General features: G+C 42.3%; 2 protein-coding genes across 2 annotated transcripts; both read right to left on the bottom strand.

Moving 5' to 3' along the window:
* Nucleotides 1–430: 430 nt before the first annotated feature.
* On the bottom strand, nt 431–7,483 carry T265_09069 (hypothetical protein; the record flags this gene model as incomplete). Its single annotated transcript, XM_009175048.1, has 2 exons — nt 431–818; nt 7,431–7,483. The coding sequence occupies 2 exons, from the start codon at nt 7,481–7,483 to the stop codon at nt 431–433; spliced, it is 441 nt and encodes a 146-aa protein (XP_009173312.1).
* A 1,362-nt stretch (nt 7,484–8,845) lies between these two features.
* T265_14750 (hypothetical protein) lies at nt 8,846–15,909 on the bottom strand (the record flags this gene model as incomplete). Its single annotated transcript, XM_009175061.1, has 3 exons — nt 8,846–9,075; nt 9,217–9,405; nt 15,723–15,909. Coding segments are annotated over 3 exons (606 nt in total), but the record flags the coding sequence as incomplete, so codon positions are not given.
* Between the last annotated feature and the right edge of the window lie 4,792 nt (nt 15,910–20,701).

Here is a 20,701-nt window from a genome sequence, read left to right as displayed (position 1 = left end):
TGTGCTTCCGTTTGTCGTGATGCCTCATTTTTGATATCTTTGCCTTACATCTGGTTGCTATGCCTGCTAGTGTGTGCAATAAGTCCAATCCAGGTGGGCGGGATGCTGGCGCCATCACTCCGGTTGATGCAGTTCGGCTGTGTTGAACCTCAGGGCCTCAGCGCACGTTCGTTCCCCCATATGACTTGAGTCCTGACTGTAGTATGCGTGATTTGATGGTTTGACTCAAGTGCGTGAAGTGAAATGGCTGAATCTCGTTCTACTATGCCTGCTAGTGTGTGCAATAAGTCCAATCCAGGTGGGCGGGATGCTGGCGCCATCACTCGCTCCGGTGCAGTTCGGCTGTGTTGAACCTCAGGGCCTCAGCGCACGTTCGTTCCCCCATATGACTTGAGTCCTGACTGTAGTATGCGTGATTTGATGGTTTGACTCAAGTGCGTGAAGTGAAATGGCTGAATCTCGTTCTAGTTTTTCTCAACTTTATCGGGTTTCTTGGAGGAAGACGCACATGTCGTTTGTGCTCCGCCATCCGTACATGGAGTTGTCCAGCTGTCTGGCCTATGTATTTTGCTAGACATTCTGCACAGGGAATTTGGTAGACGCAGTTTGTACGGTGTTTCAGTTCGACTGAGTCGATGTAACGTGTTGTTGATACGGAAAAATGTTTTAACACCATATAATCCCGAAGTATTTTTTGAATGGCCTCTGGGTCACCAACTCTATAGGATATACCCAAGGTGACCATCGGGTTTTTGTCTTCCTGTTTCACCGTCCCACGGCAACCGAAACGTCGGATTGCAACAACCAATTCCACTACTCTGTGTTTTTACTTTATAACTAAAAAAACCACCCTAAAATGGACTCTATTATGAAACAGAGTCTCATTAATTATCCTTGTAGCACCATGCCTAACTAAAACTACAATCTCATCTTTTGTCTTCGGAGGTCTTTCGTTATGCCGTAGTCCACACGATAACCGTCTTTAGCCGCATGCATTCGTGGACAGATAAAACATAGAAGGCTCTTGTAGACGTCACTCAAGTGGGACAGGAACTGTTACGTGGTTCGAGTGTTTGTGACGCGTGATCTAGTGAGTGACCTCTACACTCTCAGTGACCGTGTTTCTTTGCTAAAATCCGATTAAATACTGCTAGAGTACGAAATGATCAGTAATGATAAAGGTTACGAAAATATTTGAAAATAATCAAGGAGCCGTGAATGCGGTGCTGCCATCTAATTCAAACCGATAATACACCTAACTGATCAGGCCGGTTTTAATCCACTCACCAAGCCTGGCAACTGACATCTCGTCACCACTCGACGAGAATCATCAGTGCGTTGTTTAGGTGGGTTGGAACGTCTGAGTGGTGCGTGTGTGGCGTGCTTTCATCACAATATAGATGTCCCGGGTTTAAATTTAGGCACCATAAAACATAACTAACGCCGATGGGTGCAGCAGCAATTAACCTCAATTCCAGGAATAATAATTTCAAGGACAAGAATAATAAATTAAAGGGAAAGACAGCCAGTCTTTTATTATTCACTGAATGGCTGTCATTATGAGAAATAAGCCGTAGCGGTAAGGTTCACAACATTTCTTATTGGTTAAATGACCTGTTTTCTGGCTTTGAAATTTATGCATCTCTGCCCGATGCAGCCATTGGTAGTCTCCCTCTTTTGCTTTGCCCAAGTCATCCGCCCAGCAAGGTTCTAGATCACACAGTCTAAGTAATTTTGAAATTTACTCACTTGGTATAGTGTTACAGACATTTCTTGCCTTACTCTCACTGGCTTCCCTGCTCTCATGTCCTCGTCCAGTCTTTTCAACGCTCGTTGAGGACATTTTAGGCCTAGTCTTTATCGCCTATTTAGTGTGAGAACAAACAGTTCCTGTTTTTCACGTTGTAAAAACTAAACCCAAGGACTCCACTCTGTGGTGTAGATTAGATGGAACAACCCGGACGGGAGGGGGGCCTCGAAACGAGTTGGATGTGGACTCCCCAGTCGGCAAAGCCGATCAACAACCACTTCCTACGGCCTCCAGAAATTGGCCTTCTATAGCACCGTTCGCTGGATTTCCATTTTCCGCCATCCAAACCAAGTTGCTGTCTTTAATCCAGTGCCTTGTGTTATTTGCTAGGCTGATCATTGATTCCACCCACTCCAGCCATTTGTTTTCTGTTTTTGACAAAAAAAAAACAGGTTAACACAACCGTAATCCAACAAGTTTGAAACATTGAAAAGGGCAGCAGGTCTCATGAATATATCGGATCCAGGGGAAATAATGCCACCCTATTTAACACGACAGTGCGAAAAACAAGGAGTCCATTTAGAACGTTGACCAGTGGGAGGAATTCGTGAAATGATGCACCCTATTTTTGGCCGTTTGTGCGGTTGAGTGAATTTGCAGAAATGAGTTATGGTATTCTCTTATGGTCACAAAAAATTGTGTAGGCACTTTCATGTGTACACCAACTTGACTAGTGGACCAACCTTATTTTGAATCGAACTCAAAGTAGACACTGCTGACAATATCTCCAAGATTGGTTACTGTCAAGCTCCGTCTAATAAACCGACAAGCAAGGCATCAACTCACTCCTTCGAGTGAAATTTCAACTTTCATAAGATGGGATATTTTGAAAGACGCAATATGGACGAACCAACTGGTGGTCTGGATGGATGATTTTCTTAATTTTTCTCTGTAACGTAATTGTTTTGCTGCAGGTAGTTTTCACTAAAATTTTCATACCATGAGGGGTCTCACCAAACGTGTTGTTGCTTTTGTAGCTTGTAGTTGCACATTACTTTTGTTGAGGTGGACCTTCCTATTTGTTGAAGTTTTTAACCCTACAGCTAAAGTGTTGTCGTCTATTCCAGTCCACAGATGTGGATAAACACTGTTCTCGCATTTTCTTCTGACGACAAATATACAGTTGGGCTGTTTTACAATATACATCTGTGCGGCAACCGCCCGGCTAAAACGAGTACACTTAATTGGCCCGGTACGACTCGGACACAACGGGAGTAAAAGCACATCAGCGACCAGAGAAAATTTGTCATCAGCCACACCATCTGTATCTTGAAACACAGTCGACAAGTATTATTCTACAGCAGGCTTTACAACACCCACCCGTTTAGAGCAACTGTTTTGGACCAGTTAAATTAGCCATCGCGATAGAACAGCTTTGTTGTGTACTTCAGGTTTTCACACTATCATTTTGTACTTGTATGTTCGGTTTTGCTGTGGTACTTCCCCACTGAAGGATGTGTGGCAGTATTCGTATCGTTGCGGCAGACCTACAGGGAGACTATCCACATAGCTGGTTTCCATTAAAACAGCTTGATAGACTGGCTTATGCTCAAACTGGAATACCAATCGATTGTGTGTATTTAGTTTTAAAAAAGGCATTGTGGTTTATATTTCTACTTTCTTCAGATGTGCATGATTTCAGTAACATCCATTAAATGAAACTGTTTGTCGCACATAAACTAAGCAACGGAGTTGAAGATAGTTTGACAAACTTCAGCATACCATATTCACAGAAGATCGAAATGCTGCACGAATCATTTCTACTAGTACACAAACTGTTCATGTTAGATAATCTGGTCTTTACCATTCGCTAAGACAATAACAGGTGCTTTAGTCGCCTAGGACGTGATTTTTTCACTGTCAATCAGTTGTTTAACTATCGTGTGAACAGATTTACGAAACTGGAAAACTGGTTAAAAAAAAGTACGACTACGCTGAACCGAAGTAACAAGCAGAATTTTGCTCCGATAGGGTTGAAATAACAAGAAAAACAACGGGACCAGAAACTGGTTCAAGCAGTTTGGCGTGACAGACAGGCTGGACTAAACTTCCGAAAGTTCCAGGTCACTTTGTGCACCGGCGATCGATTATTGACCCTGGTTTCCACATTTGTCATTAAAGTGGAAATCCTGAGGACACGTTTCCTTCACGCAACACTTTGCCGGTCAGCTGAGCCTCCATGGTAACTGATTAAAGGTTACTTCTATGAGAAATGTTGCCATGGATAGATCTATTTGCACAATCAGCCACATGTTCGAATGGGGATCCATAATCCCCGCGACGTTATTAAGCCGTACAGTTTTTCTTCACATAATTCAATCTTTGCCTAAAGTACAACCTTTAAATTTTAAACCACTCTGCCGAACCCATATAGAGATTGAAGGCAGAGGAAAATTCGGTACTGAGTGCGCAAACATGCAGTAATTTCAGGCAACATGTTATGGAGCTACAAAAAGGCTTGCAAGTAAAACACGAATTGAGAGGGCACTATGGCTACGCCCAACTTCAAAGTCGACCCTGAGGAAAGTAGCTATTATAGGGAAATGTTCTTGTTCCAAGCCCGTACTCGTTAGGGTACTGATCGAGAATGACTCCACCAATAACTCCTACTTATGAGGTGGGCTGACCTAGTGCTCACCTTGATCAAGTTGCAAATTTTTGGGTTTCAAAAAGATAACCTGTTAGCAGAAAAATGTGAGAAATGCCGCACAAGACCATATACAGCAGAATCTAATTAAGCAGTATTAGGAAAGTTGACTTTCAGTTTCTCTGAATACTCTCTGAAAAGATATAATAGAAAGGACATAGAAAACTTTTGTGTGTTGCTCCTAAGCAAACAACGCATTAAAAAAACCTCTCTGCCTTTAAAGTTGGCACAAATGGAGAAAACGGATTGAGTGAATCTGATCCAAACTTAGAAACAACGCTAGCACATCATGTGGACGGAACACATTGTGAAAAAGCGTCTCTGATGGCTTAACTGATCATTATACTCATCCTGTGACGGGAAAAACGGTTGACTCGCACCAGGCCATCATGATTACATTTCGACCTTTCTAGGGGTTGTTAAACTGTCATAATAAAAATGATTACCTCAGTAGACAGAAAATTCAAGACAAATTTTTACATTGTACACACCGAATGAAGCACAGCATTATGGCTACTTTCTAGAATGTTCATTTAGTTAATGTCTATTCAGATTTTACTGTGAATGGTAGACGTATCAGAACAACAAGCTTGTCCAAAGATGAACAGGCCTTCCGTGTATTTGAGGAAGTAGAGGGAGAGTCCAATAAGGAGTGCAGAACCATCCTGGCAAATGTACCCAAAAGTAGATCGGATCTATCAGGTAGGTGCAGCCCTGAGTTTCTGCCAACCGCATATTCTACTTGAACCCAAAATGCACGAAATTAGTGAGCCTAACTCATTTGCAAACCATTTTGGTTTTGCGGGAGACTCGCCTGAAATCTAGCTAAATCTCGCGTTTATCATGTTCTTAAGCGTTCCAGTTAGCGAAATGATCGTCACTGTGTGCTCAAGTGGCTTCAAATCTGTTGACATTTCGCCCATGTTAACAGGCTGGTTACACTGCAATTCTGAGCGATTGCTCTAAGGATCATATACGTACCCCTTGTTTAGGCTCCCACAGAGCTATTTCAGATTTGGAGACCTTTGACCACTGGATATATGTTGAACTCAGGGGATGGGCTTTATGTGGTTGATCACATTCTACCATATTCAACGTTCATATAGGAGACAGCGCAAAATTTCCCAGGCCTCTTTGTCTAAGCTAGGAACATCCCCCAGGCAAGTGAGGCCCCTCCAAACTGCACAGACACCTCAATTGAGCTGATAGGTATGCGAAAACGGAGCAAAGTCTCAATACTAGGGAAACTTCTCTTGACTTTCATGTAATAAAACCAAATTACCGGTTCATTCAATTACCATTGGCCCTACCTGGTATGATACGATGGTTGTCGATGTTTATCGAAGTTAACTTGCCAAGTAAAATTGCTAGCTTTTCTCCGTTGGTTCGATATGAAACAAGCAATTCAAAGACAAAAAATTGGTGGGTGTTTTATTGCTGCAACTGCGCTTGTGCCGGCTTTGAAGGCTACTGCTAACTCCAGTAAATCCACAAAACCATTGTTTGTAGCTGAGGGCGGTACATTGGATTTTGCGCTGGAGATCAGTCTCCAGCCAGTCAAAAAGTTCTTCTGGACTTGAAAATGAGTTTTACTAAAACTTTCTCAATTATTGTTTTTCATAAAGTATTACAAGTCTTAGAAAGTATTAAGCCCTCGGAAGTACACTTTCGGATGCTTTTAAAGACGCAGATCGTCAACAGCACCGGCAAAATTTTGTGCTCTTTTTACTCTTCTAGGGAGTTGCTTTTTATTTTTTAAGGTTTACGTGAACCCCGATGGCGAAGGCAAAACGGAGATACGATTGGGCTGGATAGTATCTATGGTCTGTTCTGTGTACATCGCTATGTCAAAGCTTTAGGCCATTAAGCCCCAATGACGCTGTTAATGGCTGTTATTCCACTGGTTATAAACATCGTCGAAAAATACTGACCACGGTATCCGAATGGTCGAATTTTAATGCCTCGTTGCACTACACTTCTTGACTTTAAACTTAAAAAAGCATCAAAAAACTATGCACTTTTAGATCGCCTCCGAATGCTTACCTGCAGTCCAATGCGCACAAAAGCCCAGAATTATCTTGTGCAAAATGCAATCTTTTTTAAAAAAAATTATGGCACACGTGATTGCCTCTGCAGTAAATTTGAAGTTCAGGTGAATAAGTCCTTCAAGTTGTTGCGCGGTTGAACAATTTTTCGAACGGGCTTTACGTAAACCCATCATGTCAGTGCACAGGGGCGATTCACTTTGCCTGGTTTAGTTCGGGTCGAAAATGACAGATGTTATCACAGCTTCTTATCGACAGAGCCAAGTAAGTTTATTCTATCCTGTCGACCGCCTGTAGCGTCTTGACTCCGTCCGAAACGACCTCGCGATTTTACTACGTATTGTTGATACCATTTGAATTGGTTTCGCTAAAAATGTGCGTCACCGGTTGAGGTGGGATTCAACGGGGAATTATGATGTTCAATTACGAACTGAATACAACTCCGAGTGATAGACACGTTGGTAGTGGATAGGCCTCCCGAATAACGTCATTCAGACTTAAAAGCTGGATCTTGATTGAAGCCACCAGATCCGTAGTTCTTCAGTTTGAACGTGTGTTTTGAATGTGACGGTTGTTTATCGAAGGTCATCTTCCCTTTTTGCGCAAATTGTTTTTGATCGGAGGTCTTGCGGAGGTGGAGAACAAGAAAGGATGTACACAACCGCCATGAGAGCTCAACGCAATAATTGTTATTTTTACGTGCCACTTGGATGACTAAGCACTACAAACTGATGTGGTTTGTGCTCCGGTCACGTGCTTTTGATGAAGATAGAATTTTCAATGAATTTCTTCGTCCTTATTAGGAAAACTTCTGCCAAAAAACCGGTGAACTTCGTTCAGTCATCTTACTCTTTACATCTCACTTTACATCTCACTTTACTCTTTACGTCTCACTCTTTACATTTCATTCCTTACAAACACACCTTACAGGAGCTTGCGGAAAACTTCCGGAAGCTTATCCTCTGTGGTCGTGAGCTTCATGATAAGACCCGGAACGATGAGCTAAGTTCAACTCTATGACCTATGTCAATTATAAGCATATCGATCGACAATTTGAACTTGGGGTGAACCAGCAGTCTTGTCTAATTGTGGATGCCCCATGAGATGATTCTATTATTAATACCATAATAATAACAATAGTATCGTTCATTTTTTAACAGCATGGTCACAACATCAAAGTAAATCCGGACAATGGTTGTGAAAGGGTGCACAGGAGAATATTAAATAAAACGATGCAGGCGTTTCATTTGAAGGCGTGCCAAGTACAGTTCCAGTCAGACGAAGTAAACCGGGCGGGAGCAGCCAGCGTAGGACAGTTGGGCGATTACTTTCATGCCAACATTTTAGTAAACGTGAACTCGATGGTGCGATACCAAGCTAACTTTCGATTTGCAGCGCTTGCCAAATTTCTCACACGTAAGCCCCACAAGTCTCTCCTGTGTGCTGGTTGGAACTGATGTAGAGGTACCAGACTGTAACCTGTCGAAAGTAACTGATGCGTTAAAACCAAAGAGAGTGGTTAGCCCTGTCTGGATTTGCTGAACTCTTATCTCATCCGGAATGACATCTGGGCTACCCAGTCGGCACCACCAGGAGGTGGTTCAGAAGTCCGACCATTTCTACTGATATTATTACCACGAAGAATATCACTAAGTCTTGATGTATTTCAGTATTAGGGATGAATTCAACATTTGTTTAAATCTAGCTTGCAAAGGTGTGTCAACCTAGGCCTGAAAGCCTGTAAAAATGTGCATCCACTAAGTCTCGTTAAACGTCATCAGCCATCACATCGTCCTCTACTCAGACCAGCTACAGTCCTCAACAAAATGAAAAACGTTTGGAACACGTCGAGAATCCATTGTTCAGAAAGACCTGGAAAAAAGCCGGTAGTCTTTAAATGGGAAAATTTTCGATTCTGACACAAGAGCTTCGTCATGCCAAGTGAGCAGGTTACCCAATCGACCAGGCATTAAGGCAGACGGATGACTACTCAGTAAGAACTCTTCAGATTAGCCCACTAGATCACTGTTGAACGTCAGCTAAATGAACCTATCAGTTGGTGCGGTTGTCTAAATCTTACAATGGATAGGTTGGGGAAATTTCAAAGTATTTTCCTACAGGTATTTTTGGTCGGTTCGGTCCATACACCTCAGAGCTAAGCTACTTCTGTTGATGATCCCTTTTTCTGCTAAGCGCATATCACCAAGTTTCAGTTTGACTGATCTCAAGCTGTTCTCTACACACTTGCCAGTTCTACGCCCCCTATCCCATTCACACTTCGGTGCTGGGCGATTTCCACCAAATCGACCATCGGTTTCTGTGTCGTGAACCGTAGTACCATCCTCAAACTTTTGTGTCCCGTGCCAGTACCTGTTCCGCCATCGCTAAGTCTTTCAATAGCGCTCGATATTTATCTGCGTTTCTTGCCTGCGTGTGCTGTGCGATTTTGGTGAGCAGTGTCCTGACCGCCCGTCCCATATGGACCTTAGTGCAGTCGTCGCATTTAATTTTGTACACACAGTCCCCGGTCCTGTTAGCTGAGAAGCGAACGTTCAGCTGCACCAGTGCACCTTCTGGAATGTTATCCCTATGTTAGCCGTGTTAAGAATCCTTCAGGTGACTTCGGATGTCTCTGGTTTATATGGCTTAACAGCAGTCCCAATCCATTCCCTTTTGGGGAATGGATGGTTCAAGTGGTTAGGGCGCGAATTTACTGAACCGAAGGTCCGTGGTTCGAACCCGACCTCTGCCTCTCGATTTCTCCTGTCTAGGCTTGGGCAACCTGGCAGTATCCCAGCCCTCGTGCTTCCTTCGGGTGGAATGGCAGCTAGGCACCGGAAGGGTGTTACAGCTGAACGATTTTTTTATCCAGTTTTGGGTTTCGTCACCGATACAATAATATACTACACTAATCTAAAGATGTCTTGTTGAGCGATTCTCCGACTGCCTTACTAGCTGGTCAACTTGGTAACTGAATCACTTGGCCTGGGGAGGCTTTTGTGTCAAAAGCGGAACGCTTCACAGTTGAACACTATGGATTACTTCCTAGCCTTTCTGAAACAGCTGTAGTCTTCCCTGAGAGACAGTTGAACTGAACTCATAGTGAGTGTAAACCACAGCCATGTGCCTCGGAAGAGTACTGTCGATGTCTTCGAATGAAATTTTACGTGTGCCAAACGCAGATGTGTCGACTACTGGCTTTTGTAGACGCGCACAAACTGCGGCGTTAGAAATGCAACTTCATTTAGCGACCGCAAAAATGCCAAAATACTTCAGTCAGTAGGCTACTGACAGCACATCAGGACATTTGTATTGGGAATCAAGGAGAATCCTAACTCTTTACGGGCTTAGCAACTTAGCTTACACAAAAGTCAGCATGTTGCAAAAATAAAGGGTTGCACGTTACATGTGTGAAACCGTAGCCGTGCCTTCACATTGGTAGAAATCACAATGAGTCAACGAGTAACGAATGGTTAGCGGGATTAAAGAGCACGTAGACACCGGAAAAAGCCGTCACTTACGTTCATACGTTCGGGTCTGAACTGAACTGAAATTAGGATGTGCATTGCGGTTCGGCTTATCGTGAAGCCGAAATTGATCCTGTCCCCTGTCAGCCTGTTGCGAGTTTGCGGCTCAGGTCTCGGTCCGCAAACTTTCAACAGTGTCAAGACCCGGTTGTTATAAGCAAGCTCGCCCTGCACATTCTTACAATGATCCACCCGACCCACTGTTTTTACGACAACTGCTTTGCTGTCTAACTGTTGCTATGACGGACGGTGATCAACAGCCCATGGGAGCGTAAACTGGTTCGGAAGTTACCATCCTTGTTAGCCATAAAATAAGATATAATGGCCTTAGCTGCCATACAATTTCCCTCTTGTTTTCGTCAACCGTATTCAAGAGTCAGCCGGTTTCTTGGTTAGTGGATTCTTAACAAATTAGAGGACATCGAGGCTGCTGTTCGCACAGTAGCAAACATGGTCATCCATTTGTTATGCTCACCCGTATCGACCTGCTTAGTCAAACCAAGCTTTTAAAATCGATTACAGTTTGAAGGAAACCACCGCAGCGTTGGGGATACGGATGGTTTGGACTTGGCCGCTTCCTTTGGAACCAAGATCTGAAGAATGCATCTCTTCGGGAAAAACCCTAATATCATTCGCAAAGGCACACTGAAACTGGTAAACGGTCGAAAAATCAATATCTAAAACAAATAAACGATCATACCTCCTTTTCAGTTTTCCTCCAGTTTATTGTTAAGCTTATCCTTGATTATAATTTAGCTGAGCGATATCTCGTCTCATAAATACTCTTTCTGTAATCTGACGGTCAAGCCCAACAATTCCGACGGGCACGTTCATCCGACTCGAAAAATTGTGTAACTTAGCCGTAACTTGGCCTAACAACCGACTTCATGAAAGAGCTAGGATATACGTGACAGGAGATGACTTTCCTATAAGTTTCCGGAGTATGCCTATTTCAATAAAATGCACGTCCTGACCTTTTAGATGTCTCGGAGTTTGTCCGATATCCGTGACACTCAGAGTACCTTTTTTCGGTCAATACTGCGTTGGCTGCCCCTGAAAGCTGCATCAGTTGAGACTCAGCTTGCCTTCCTCAATCATGAACTGAATTGTGCTCTCTTGGTAACTATGGCAACAGTCATGGTGACGGCTTGTCTTCTCTTTCCAGACGTGCAGACAGGAAAGCAATGATTTAGTTACCCGCTCCGAGATAAAAATATGATATGTCTAGGACGTTTTCAGTAATTTGTTGGCCAAAGCTGAAGCTTAGTTATTCCAAACGAATCCGAATGACAATTATGATAGTCGGGAATCAGAAACAAATTTTTATGTATAAAACAGATTTTACAGTATGGACGGAACGAGAAATCAAATATTCATAATTTAAAGTTTTGCAGCCTATTGTGATATCGATCATTTCACTGACAGCGAGATCAATCTGCCCAGTTGCCCAAGTAAGGTCATGGTGCCATGAACCAGATTTATTGTATTCCTATTGTTCCGCTAAGCACGCAGTAGAAAGCCACAGACTGCGAGACGTCAGGATTTTACTTCTGGCTTCGGGTAGCACAACTACAAAACTCAAAGGGAGTGAGGTCGCTCGTGATGATACACGACTAGTTGAATTCTGTGTTCTAATAGCTCAAAAAATTGATTACCCTCTTCGTTTCATCATTCAAACCCCTTAGGCTGGAGTCTTTTCCTGCAACTAAAATCGAAATTCTTTCAAAAGCCAGTCAAAACAGAGTTTTCTTTGTTGGTAGTCGTAAAAGACTCGTACCTCATACATCTCTCGGTGAATTAAAACTCACGCCTTCCGGTTAGTGGTTGAACACTTAGTTGTTCGACCACAAGTGTCTGATCAACAGTAGGGTTAACTAATGTTTAAAAAAGTTAAATTGCCATTAATCCGGTTTTCAGGTAGTTCGTGTCACATTTGTGTTGACTGACCCCTCAAATGATGATTAAATATAAGAATTCTTAGAAATCATCACTCAAGCAGCTCGTCAACATGGATCATTGACGTGAATCACACAATTCGAAAGGCTGTGTGATACTTCATACCAGGTTATTACATGGTACATTCTAGCGGTGTTTCCTTCCTTGGTACTACGTCTGCGCCACATCACCCTATGACGCTTCATCCCTAAAACACATCACTGCAAACCAATTGTTCTGGCAAAATTCTTTAAATTCTTTAAATTCTTTAAAATTCTTAAAGCTATACCCTGGATTGATCTACCGATCCAGTCCATAAAATTGAAGTGTTTGGTTTAAAACTTTAGACTTTTTGAAGCGATTGTTGGCAGCTCAGGTGGCACAGATCGTCTTTGGTTTCTTCGCTGATCTGGGCAAGTTGCTTGCAAACGTTTCATCACCAACCGGGGTGACACCATCAGTGCGTTGTTACGGAGCGTAGCAGAACTTAGCGATGGGTTGGTAAATGGGATGAGACGTATTATCCTACACGCATAAATCAGTGCCTCCCAACCATGAACTGAACTGCGCTCCCTTGGTAACTATGGCAACAGTCATGGTGACGGCTTGTCTTCTCTTTCCAGACGTGCAGACAGGAAAGCAATGATTTAGTTACCCGCTCCGAGATAAAAATATGATATGTCTAGGACGTTTTCAGTAATTTGTTGGCCAAAGCTGAAGCTTAGTTATTCCAAACGAATCCGAATGACAATTATGATAGTCGGGAATCAGAAACAAATTTTTATGTATAAAACAGATTTTACAGTATGGACGGAACGAGAAATCAAATATTCATAATTTAAAGTTTTGCAGCCTATTGTGATATCGATTATTTCGCTGACAGCGAGATCAATCTGCCCAGTTGCCCAAGTAAGGTCATGGTGCTATGAACCAGATTTATTGTATTCCTATTGTTCCGCCAAGCACGCAGTAGAAAGCCACAGACTGCGAGACGTCAGGATTTTACTTCTGGCTTCGGGTAGCACAACTACAAAACTCAAAGGGAGTGAGGTCGCTCGTGATGATACACGACTAGTTGAATTCTGTGTTCTAATAGCTCAAAAAATTGATTACCCTCTTCGTTTCATCATTCAAACCCCTTAGGCTGGAGTCTTTTCCTGCAACTAAAATCGAAATTCTTTCAAAAGCCAGTCAAAACAGAGTTTTCTTTGTTGGTAGTCGTAAAAGACTCGTACCTCATACATCTCTCGGTGAATTAAAACTCACGCCTTCCGGTTAGTGGTTGAACACTTAGTTGTTCGACCACAAGTGTCTGATCAACAGTAGGGTTAACTAATGTTTAAAAAAGTTAAATTGCCATTAATCCGGTTTTCAGGTAGTTCGTGTCACATTTGTGTTGACTGACCCCTCAAATGATGATTAAATATAAGAATTCTTAGAAATCATCACTCAAGCAGCTCGTCAACATGGATCATTGACGTGAATCACACAATTCGAAAGGCTGTGTGATACTTCATACCAGGTTATTACATGGTACATTCTAGCGGTGTTTCCTTCCTTGGTACTACGTCTGCGCCACATCACCCTATGACGCTTCATCCCTAAAACACATCACTGCAAACCAATTGTTCTGGCAAAATTCTTTAAATTCTTTAAATTCTTTAAAATTCTTAAAGCTATACCCTGGATTGATCTACCGATCCAGTCCATAAAATTGAAGTGTTTGGTTTAAAACTTTAGACTTTTTGAAGCGATTGTTGGCAGCTCAGGTGGCACAGATCGTCTTTGGTTTCTTCGCTGATCTGGGCAAGTTGCTTGCAAACGTTTCATCACCAACCGGGGTGACACCATCAGTGCGTTGTTACGGAGCGTAGCAGAACTTAGCGATGGGTTGGTAAATGGGATGAGACGTATTATCCTACACGCATAAATCAGTGCCTGGAAGACCATAGGGAACGTTAGAGCTCTCTCCTGTGCACTGCAACGCTACCTGGTATATTGCTTTGTTCTCTTCTAACCAAAATTGTCTCGGTACGTCGCGCACCTATAGTGTAAAAGAAGCATTTCTTTAGACAGCGTAGCCGATAATTTCGACTGTAATTTGGACTTTTATATAATAATTTATGAAGGGCTCCTGTACATGTAGTATGTAGAATAAGAATGGCACTTTCTGAAGTAATTCAAATATTGATCTCTCAATATTTGCTAAGCTAGGGAACGTGAATTCCATGATTCAAATCGAAACAGGTATAATAATCACATTAAAATGCTTGTTAATATCAGGTTCAAACCAAGCATCCAGTGAATTTCTATTATTTGATCACTAAGTCGGAAAATCAAAAGGATTCTGCACAGTTTTCTGGACTATAATGCAATTTTCATTCATCCAATCTTACAGGATTAGTTTGTGGAATCATTGCCTGCGTACTCCGGTTACAAGAAATTGGAATAACCCACGCTTATCAACATTAATTTTGGCAGGCGGCGAAAACGCATGCTTTTAATGAATAGTGCTTCATGGTGTCCCAAGAAAAACCCGTTTTAATGCACGGAACAACAGATGATCAGGTTTCTCAGTTTGTTAGATCCATCCATTTCAGAAGATGGAAACTGGATATGAATCGAAGAAATCTGTCATATCACTACTAATCCCCCGGTGATTGACTTATTTTCTACATTCACTTGGCAAAACCCTCATTTTGTTTCATTTGTTTATTTTCTGTTTGTTTGTTTTCCACGGTGTATACCCGAAAAGATAAAAACAAGTGCACCCGGTGTATCGTACAGCCCCTCGTTCTCCTGTGCTCCGTTCAACTGTCCAGTGTGCAAGTCTTCTGTCAGGTTCAATAAAAGTAGGTTGCCGCTTGTGCTATTTGGGCACAGAAATCGTTTCCTGTTGCGCAGAGGAAATATCTTGCTTTTCCACTCACGTTAATCTGGAAAATAACGAACTCTTTGCTTACAAGCTTTGTCTGACCACGCGCCTCGCCTTTGATTATGCCGGATGAAATGATAAACGCTATTGAAGCTCTATATCTGTGTGCCTGAAAGCAACCCTCGACAATCTAGGCGAAGCGTAGACCTCTAATTTCCAATACAAAAAGAACGTGGATGCCCCATAAGTTGAAGACACAAATAAACAGAGTAAAAATTTAAAAAAGCCTGTTAATAAGAAGTCCAGAACCTAGATCAATGAAATTCAGTAGAGTTGTCGATTTACTATGTGGTTACTCATCAGATTGAGGAACTGAACGAAGCCTAGAGGTAATCGGGAAATGAAGCAAAAACAAAAAAGTGCTACATATTGACATAAACCGGTGTGCAGGAAAATGTAACAGGATCTGGGGAATTCAGCAGGCAGTACGACCAGCTCGGACCAGGTATGAGTCACTCAAGGATCAGTTATCAGAGTGGCTTTACTCTTCAAGACTTAGGCGAGAAAACAGGGTCAAGACTTCGAGCACCAGGAACCGCATTGTTTCACACACACACAGAAAAAGAGTACAGGCCATACATTGTCGTACACATTGCTTTAAACTACCGTGTACTGATGATCGAATGATCTATTCTGTCCTGGTGTTCAGCTTATTCACTGACACACAGGCCCTTGAACATAGGCCTACCTGCTCAATGCACGGCTGACAAACAAAAGCAAGCTGATGGATACAACAAGTTTAAACTGAGTGACTTTTTTCAGGAAGGGGTGTTTGGAAGCGCACACTATGGTGAACCATTAGGAAGATATCTTTGTAATGTACTACTCATAAGGTTGCTGAAAATCCGTCGACAGCCCAGCAACCTTATGAGTAGTGCATTACAAAGATATACATGTATCGCGGTATCTCGAATATCGTAGCGCCTGAAACATGAGGCGGCCTGGTGCAGCACATTCAGTTGCCTGAGAACATCACAAACGAGAAATGCAGCTGGGTTCCAGGTGAGTCTCTCAAAAAATCAAATTAGTTTGCAAATGAGTGTATATTCGCTAAATTCATTAGGCAGATACTTTTAACGTCATGTGCAGCATGATCATTTGACCGATTTTAAGTACGATTTCCAGAATTGTTTCTCTTAGGCTTTGGTGTACTATATATGAGTTATCTAGGTATGCGATGTCTCAGGATTTGGTGTCTGGGGTGAAATATCGCAGTGAGCCGAACGAGGTATTGTGCTGTCCCACAATGTCCATCCGAGATACGTTTTTCACGATTCCACGTAGAACCTAGCAATGAAGTGATCGATCATCTATTGCAGGTACTCGGGAACCTACACTTCTGGGTGGAATTTAATGTTATTGCTAATCAGCTATTCATGGTCAACTGATATATTGTCCAACTGTAAACCAAAGGACGCGATTTCGGATATGCTTTCAGGTTCGTTGGATGCATACGGTTGATGGCTCTAAAGGAGATCGGGGGACAGGTGTACAGTTCTTCTCGACCCTTTAACCAGGATCTGTCCTACTCGCCGGCTAAGGTCTCATTTTACTTACTACTCAAAAACACAAATCGGGTTAAAAAAGATACTAGGAATGAGTTTGATAATGCCAGTGATACATTACCGCCACTGCTCATAGGCCTGGTTGATCTGTTCGCTCTGTGAAGTGTTTTTGCCGCTCATTTGAACGTGTGCCAGGCAGCGTTTTCAGTTTGATTCAAATTCTACTTTCCGCCACTTCGTTTTCTTGTAAAATCCTGCAATATATTGACCAGTTCTTTCAACATAACTGCGGAAAACTACTATCTATACAGTGTTGTAGTGGGTTGTTTAAACTGATGGTGGTTATGTAAACACTGTGTCCGAAATAAAAATCAAATCCGTCGCAGACTGATATCGTAAAAAGTACTCCCAAGTTACTAGTGTGTGAAGGTGACTGAATGGTTCGTTAATCCGTCCATGCCGAACTATTGTTTGTTGGTTCCCGCAGTTCAAGCATAAAATTAGCTGCGTTGAGATTGGGTTGCTGTGACAATGTCATGCTTGGAAAAGCTTACTTCCTGTTCCCAGTGGGTGGTAATAAATAGAAAAACAAAAGTGATAATAACACGGCAACCTATTTGGGAACGTAGAATGGTTCCCAAGCTTACAACGTCTCGTATAATTGGTGTGCCTCAAATGAGCAGATCCTCTGGAGAGGCATTTTCATCGCCAGAGATATAAAACCAGAGATATATAAGAGCTTACATGAGGATCTGTCCATTAGGAACAGATTTAAAAGCGGTTATCGTGACCCTTATTTTAGCTGAATTCTCGCCTGGTCATAATCGTGCATCTGTATTCGCGGACGTTCCGTAGGCCACCTCAGTCAAAATGTTTTCCATTGCCCAATGTAGTTAAGGGCCAGAACCTTTGCGCTAACCGCACTGGGCTTTACACCCGGATATTGAGTCCTCACAGTAAACTCTCAATAGGTCATACGAAATAATGAATTGCCCGATCCTGCTTGTACGCCAACTGTGTGTGACATAATCATTATCTGCAACTGGCTGCTCTCAGCTTTCATCTTGCATAAACCGGTCTCAAAAGGCATCTTGCTGCTCGGATATTCTGCCCTCTACAACCACATATTATTTTCCGATATGATTTAGTTATGGAACTGCACTGACCACAGGTTCACCAGTTGTTACGAATGAAACGGCCTGGATGCCTAATTGGCAGCAAATTTAAAAAAATTCATTCCTTCGTGCCTTTCGTGAAGAACAGTCAGACTGCATGTCTCCTTCTTGTTGTTCATTTTCAGAGAAAGTTGACTGACGGCTTCATCACTGAAGGAGATACCGCATCAAATTTTCAAAGTGGGGTGTTGTTCACAACGTTTTATCTTACCATCTTAGTCTTCCTTTCGATTAATTACTCCAGATTTTGTAAAAAAAAACTGGTTCAACATGGTCAGGGTGACTAAAAGCAAGCATCCAGCAACTTTTCCGCACGATTCTTCAAGCACCTTTTGCAGGTGCGCACTATAATAGCCCGCTTTTTCTTCTTGAGCAGATATGTCAACTATCTAATAATCGATGGATCGTCCAAGCTATAGAAGAGTAATCAACACTTTTATTGGCTCTCGCCTATTCAGTTACCACAAACGTTTTGTTTTCGTAAAATCCTGCTAAACTGAAGAGCATTTCAAAAACAAAAAAATGGCAATTATTAGGCACTGCGTGAATTCCACGTTGTCAACATCAGTCCACATTACATTCTATACGTGTTTTACCGAAAGTGGTTTTTGGTGATATCCCAGGCCACGTTATTCGTCGCGGTATTTTCATTCAGCAAAAGCCTTTTTCTTCGCGTTACTGGAAGTGATGACCTCGACTGCTTAGGGTGGCGATGAACGCTTAAATCTGTATGAATAACAACAAGCATGTCTAGTGTAGTGTTTCCCTATTGAGGGTGAACTCATACCATGTCAAATTCCTACAGTTGAAAAAAACGCAACTTTGAGGCATCTGATGCATCCAGATTACCATTTTGACAAAAACGTAGTCCTTCTGGAGATTATTTGTGGAAAGGTGCGAGCGACATGCAGGCCCCATCAAAAGGGGTACGTTGATCATAAAATTATTCTTTCCAACCCTAGTTTAGTGCATCGAGATAGTTACGCTCACTCTGGAGTGGTGCAAACTCCTTTCAAAAACAAAGTGTACGGAATAGTAACGATTCATTATCGAGCCACCTCAAACTCAAGGGGGGTTACCACAGGTTGCCAGGATCATTCAGCGAAGCAGACTAGTCAGTTTCCACTCGATTTCGTGAAATGATCGCGTCAGTTATTTGGCAAATTTGGCAGAATAGCAGATGTTCCGATGCTAATTCACTTTTGTATTTAATTTTTTAGCATATGAACCCAATTCTTCTAAAGCAGCCATGTTGATTCTAGGTAGTGGTGGCTGTTTAATTGGGGGAGCCGGTAACTTGGAAGTCCTTGGAAGTCCAGACACAACCAGGACCATTGCTGGATCGTCGTTTGAGGCAAGCCAATCACATTCGTCTTTTTAGACGTAAAAACTAAGGTGTCCAGCGTACACTGATGAAGCGTCAGATGCCTGGAGTTCAAACTCTGGCACTGCAAAGGTCATGCACTGCTGACGAGCGAAATTCGAATCCAGTACACCCCCTGTTTAGTGTGGACTAACAAGAATAATTGAGTCGGGACGAGAAAATGACTGCATTTCAGAGCAACGTATATTTCGGTCTTCTAAAAGGTGGACAGACACTACATATGGCCGTCTTTGAATTTCAGTCACACTGGGCATGTTTGACACAACCAGTATGGTAAACGGGCATTAGCAATTTACAACTAACCGTACTTAAACCACAGGTTTCTCCAACGCCTCAAACTGCAAGCATTTTAGAGACGAAAGCCAGTTGTTCCTATCTTATTTTGACCAACCAACTATTCGCCAATCACTGGTATATAGCCGTCTTTTCGTCCTAGCAACAGTTTTGCATCTTAGCTGTTTAATGGCTTTAACAATCTTGACAAAGGGTTTCTTGTACACAACTTCGTATACACACAGTGGTTGATATGAAGTATATGTGACCGTCGATTGTTCCTCGTGCCTTCAGTTTTCATCATATAAGTCGGGGGAGTAACAGAACGCAATCAGTGCAGCAGTGGCATGCCGCTGGTATTTGTCCAATCTATGCCATTATTATGACGGATCGCCTTGTTTGTAGGCATACTCACGGAATAGTTTGTGTACGATTTATGATACCAAATACCCACACCCGTTAACTTCGCTGAATAGACCGCGCTTGAACTTGAAAACTAGAAATGTGCTTCACTGGCGAAACTTGGAACCACAATCTTATTCGTAATAAATCCTGATTGTACCCATGTACCAAGCACTGCACGACGTTGCGGACCAAATAGTTTCGATCCGTTGCTACCTGTGCTAGATAAACTGAGCAAGATATGAACAACACCGGTGAGGACATTCGTTGGACTGAAAACTGACGAATCTTGCGTTAACAATTCGGTACGTTACACATGCCTCCATTTCTGCAAATGGAACACAGGTAACCGGAGAAGATGTGGTCAGATGTAGCAAATGGTAACATGGTAACATGGATGAATGGAGCAGAATCACACTGTTGACATTGTAAGTTTACACACAGCTTAACTCGCCAGGCAAGCTCCACCGTTTATTCAAAGAGTTGAAAATTCTTCATTATTCATCACTTAGGAAATTTTGAGTGGTCTTCCAAGGTTATCCATCATCAATCTAACCCATGTGTGCCTTAAATGCGTCTCCGCTGTTGAATAGCTTATTCCCACTCCATACAAACTTCGTCAGTCTTAGATTTTTTCAAACGGTTGAAACCGCTTAAAAAACGTCCAATCGTGTAATTTGCCAGACCGATCATGATCTTTTCAACCAGAGAGTAAGAATCAGAGCACCATTACGTTGAAATTTCTCATCTATTCGTTTTCCTCTTAGTGTAAAAACGAAACAAGTGGACCTGTGTTTTAAGCGTTTTCCGCTTGATTTGATTGTCTGCTTTGAAGTCCCTCAAAAATGGCAAATGCATAAGCCAGACTCATTTATTGTTGAAGGTTCAGTGGATCACTTCTTCGTCCTAGCAACAAATCAAGTTATCCCGAATCTCCGGTAGAAATGCTCTAGTTTCCACCTATTAATATTCGGTAGCTTTCGTTTCCTGGTGTTACCCTATGTGATTTTCCTTTGTTCCCATCTAAGCAGCGTGCATTCAGCAGGACTTTCACAAAGTCTAT

This window comes from Opisthorchis viverrini (assembly GCF_000715545.1).
Source record: "Opisthorchis viverrini unplaced genomic scaffold opera_v5_252, whole genome shotgun sequence".
In the NCBI taxonomy this organism is placed as follows: domain Eukaryota; kingdom Metazoa; phylum Platyhelminthes; class Trematoda; order Opisthorchiida; family Opisthorchiidae; genus Opisthorchis; species Opisthorchis viverrini.
This window is presented reverse-complemented; position numbering and strand designations above follow the sequence as displayed.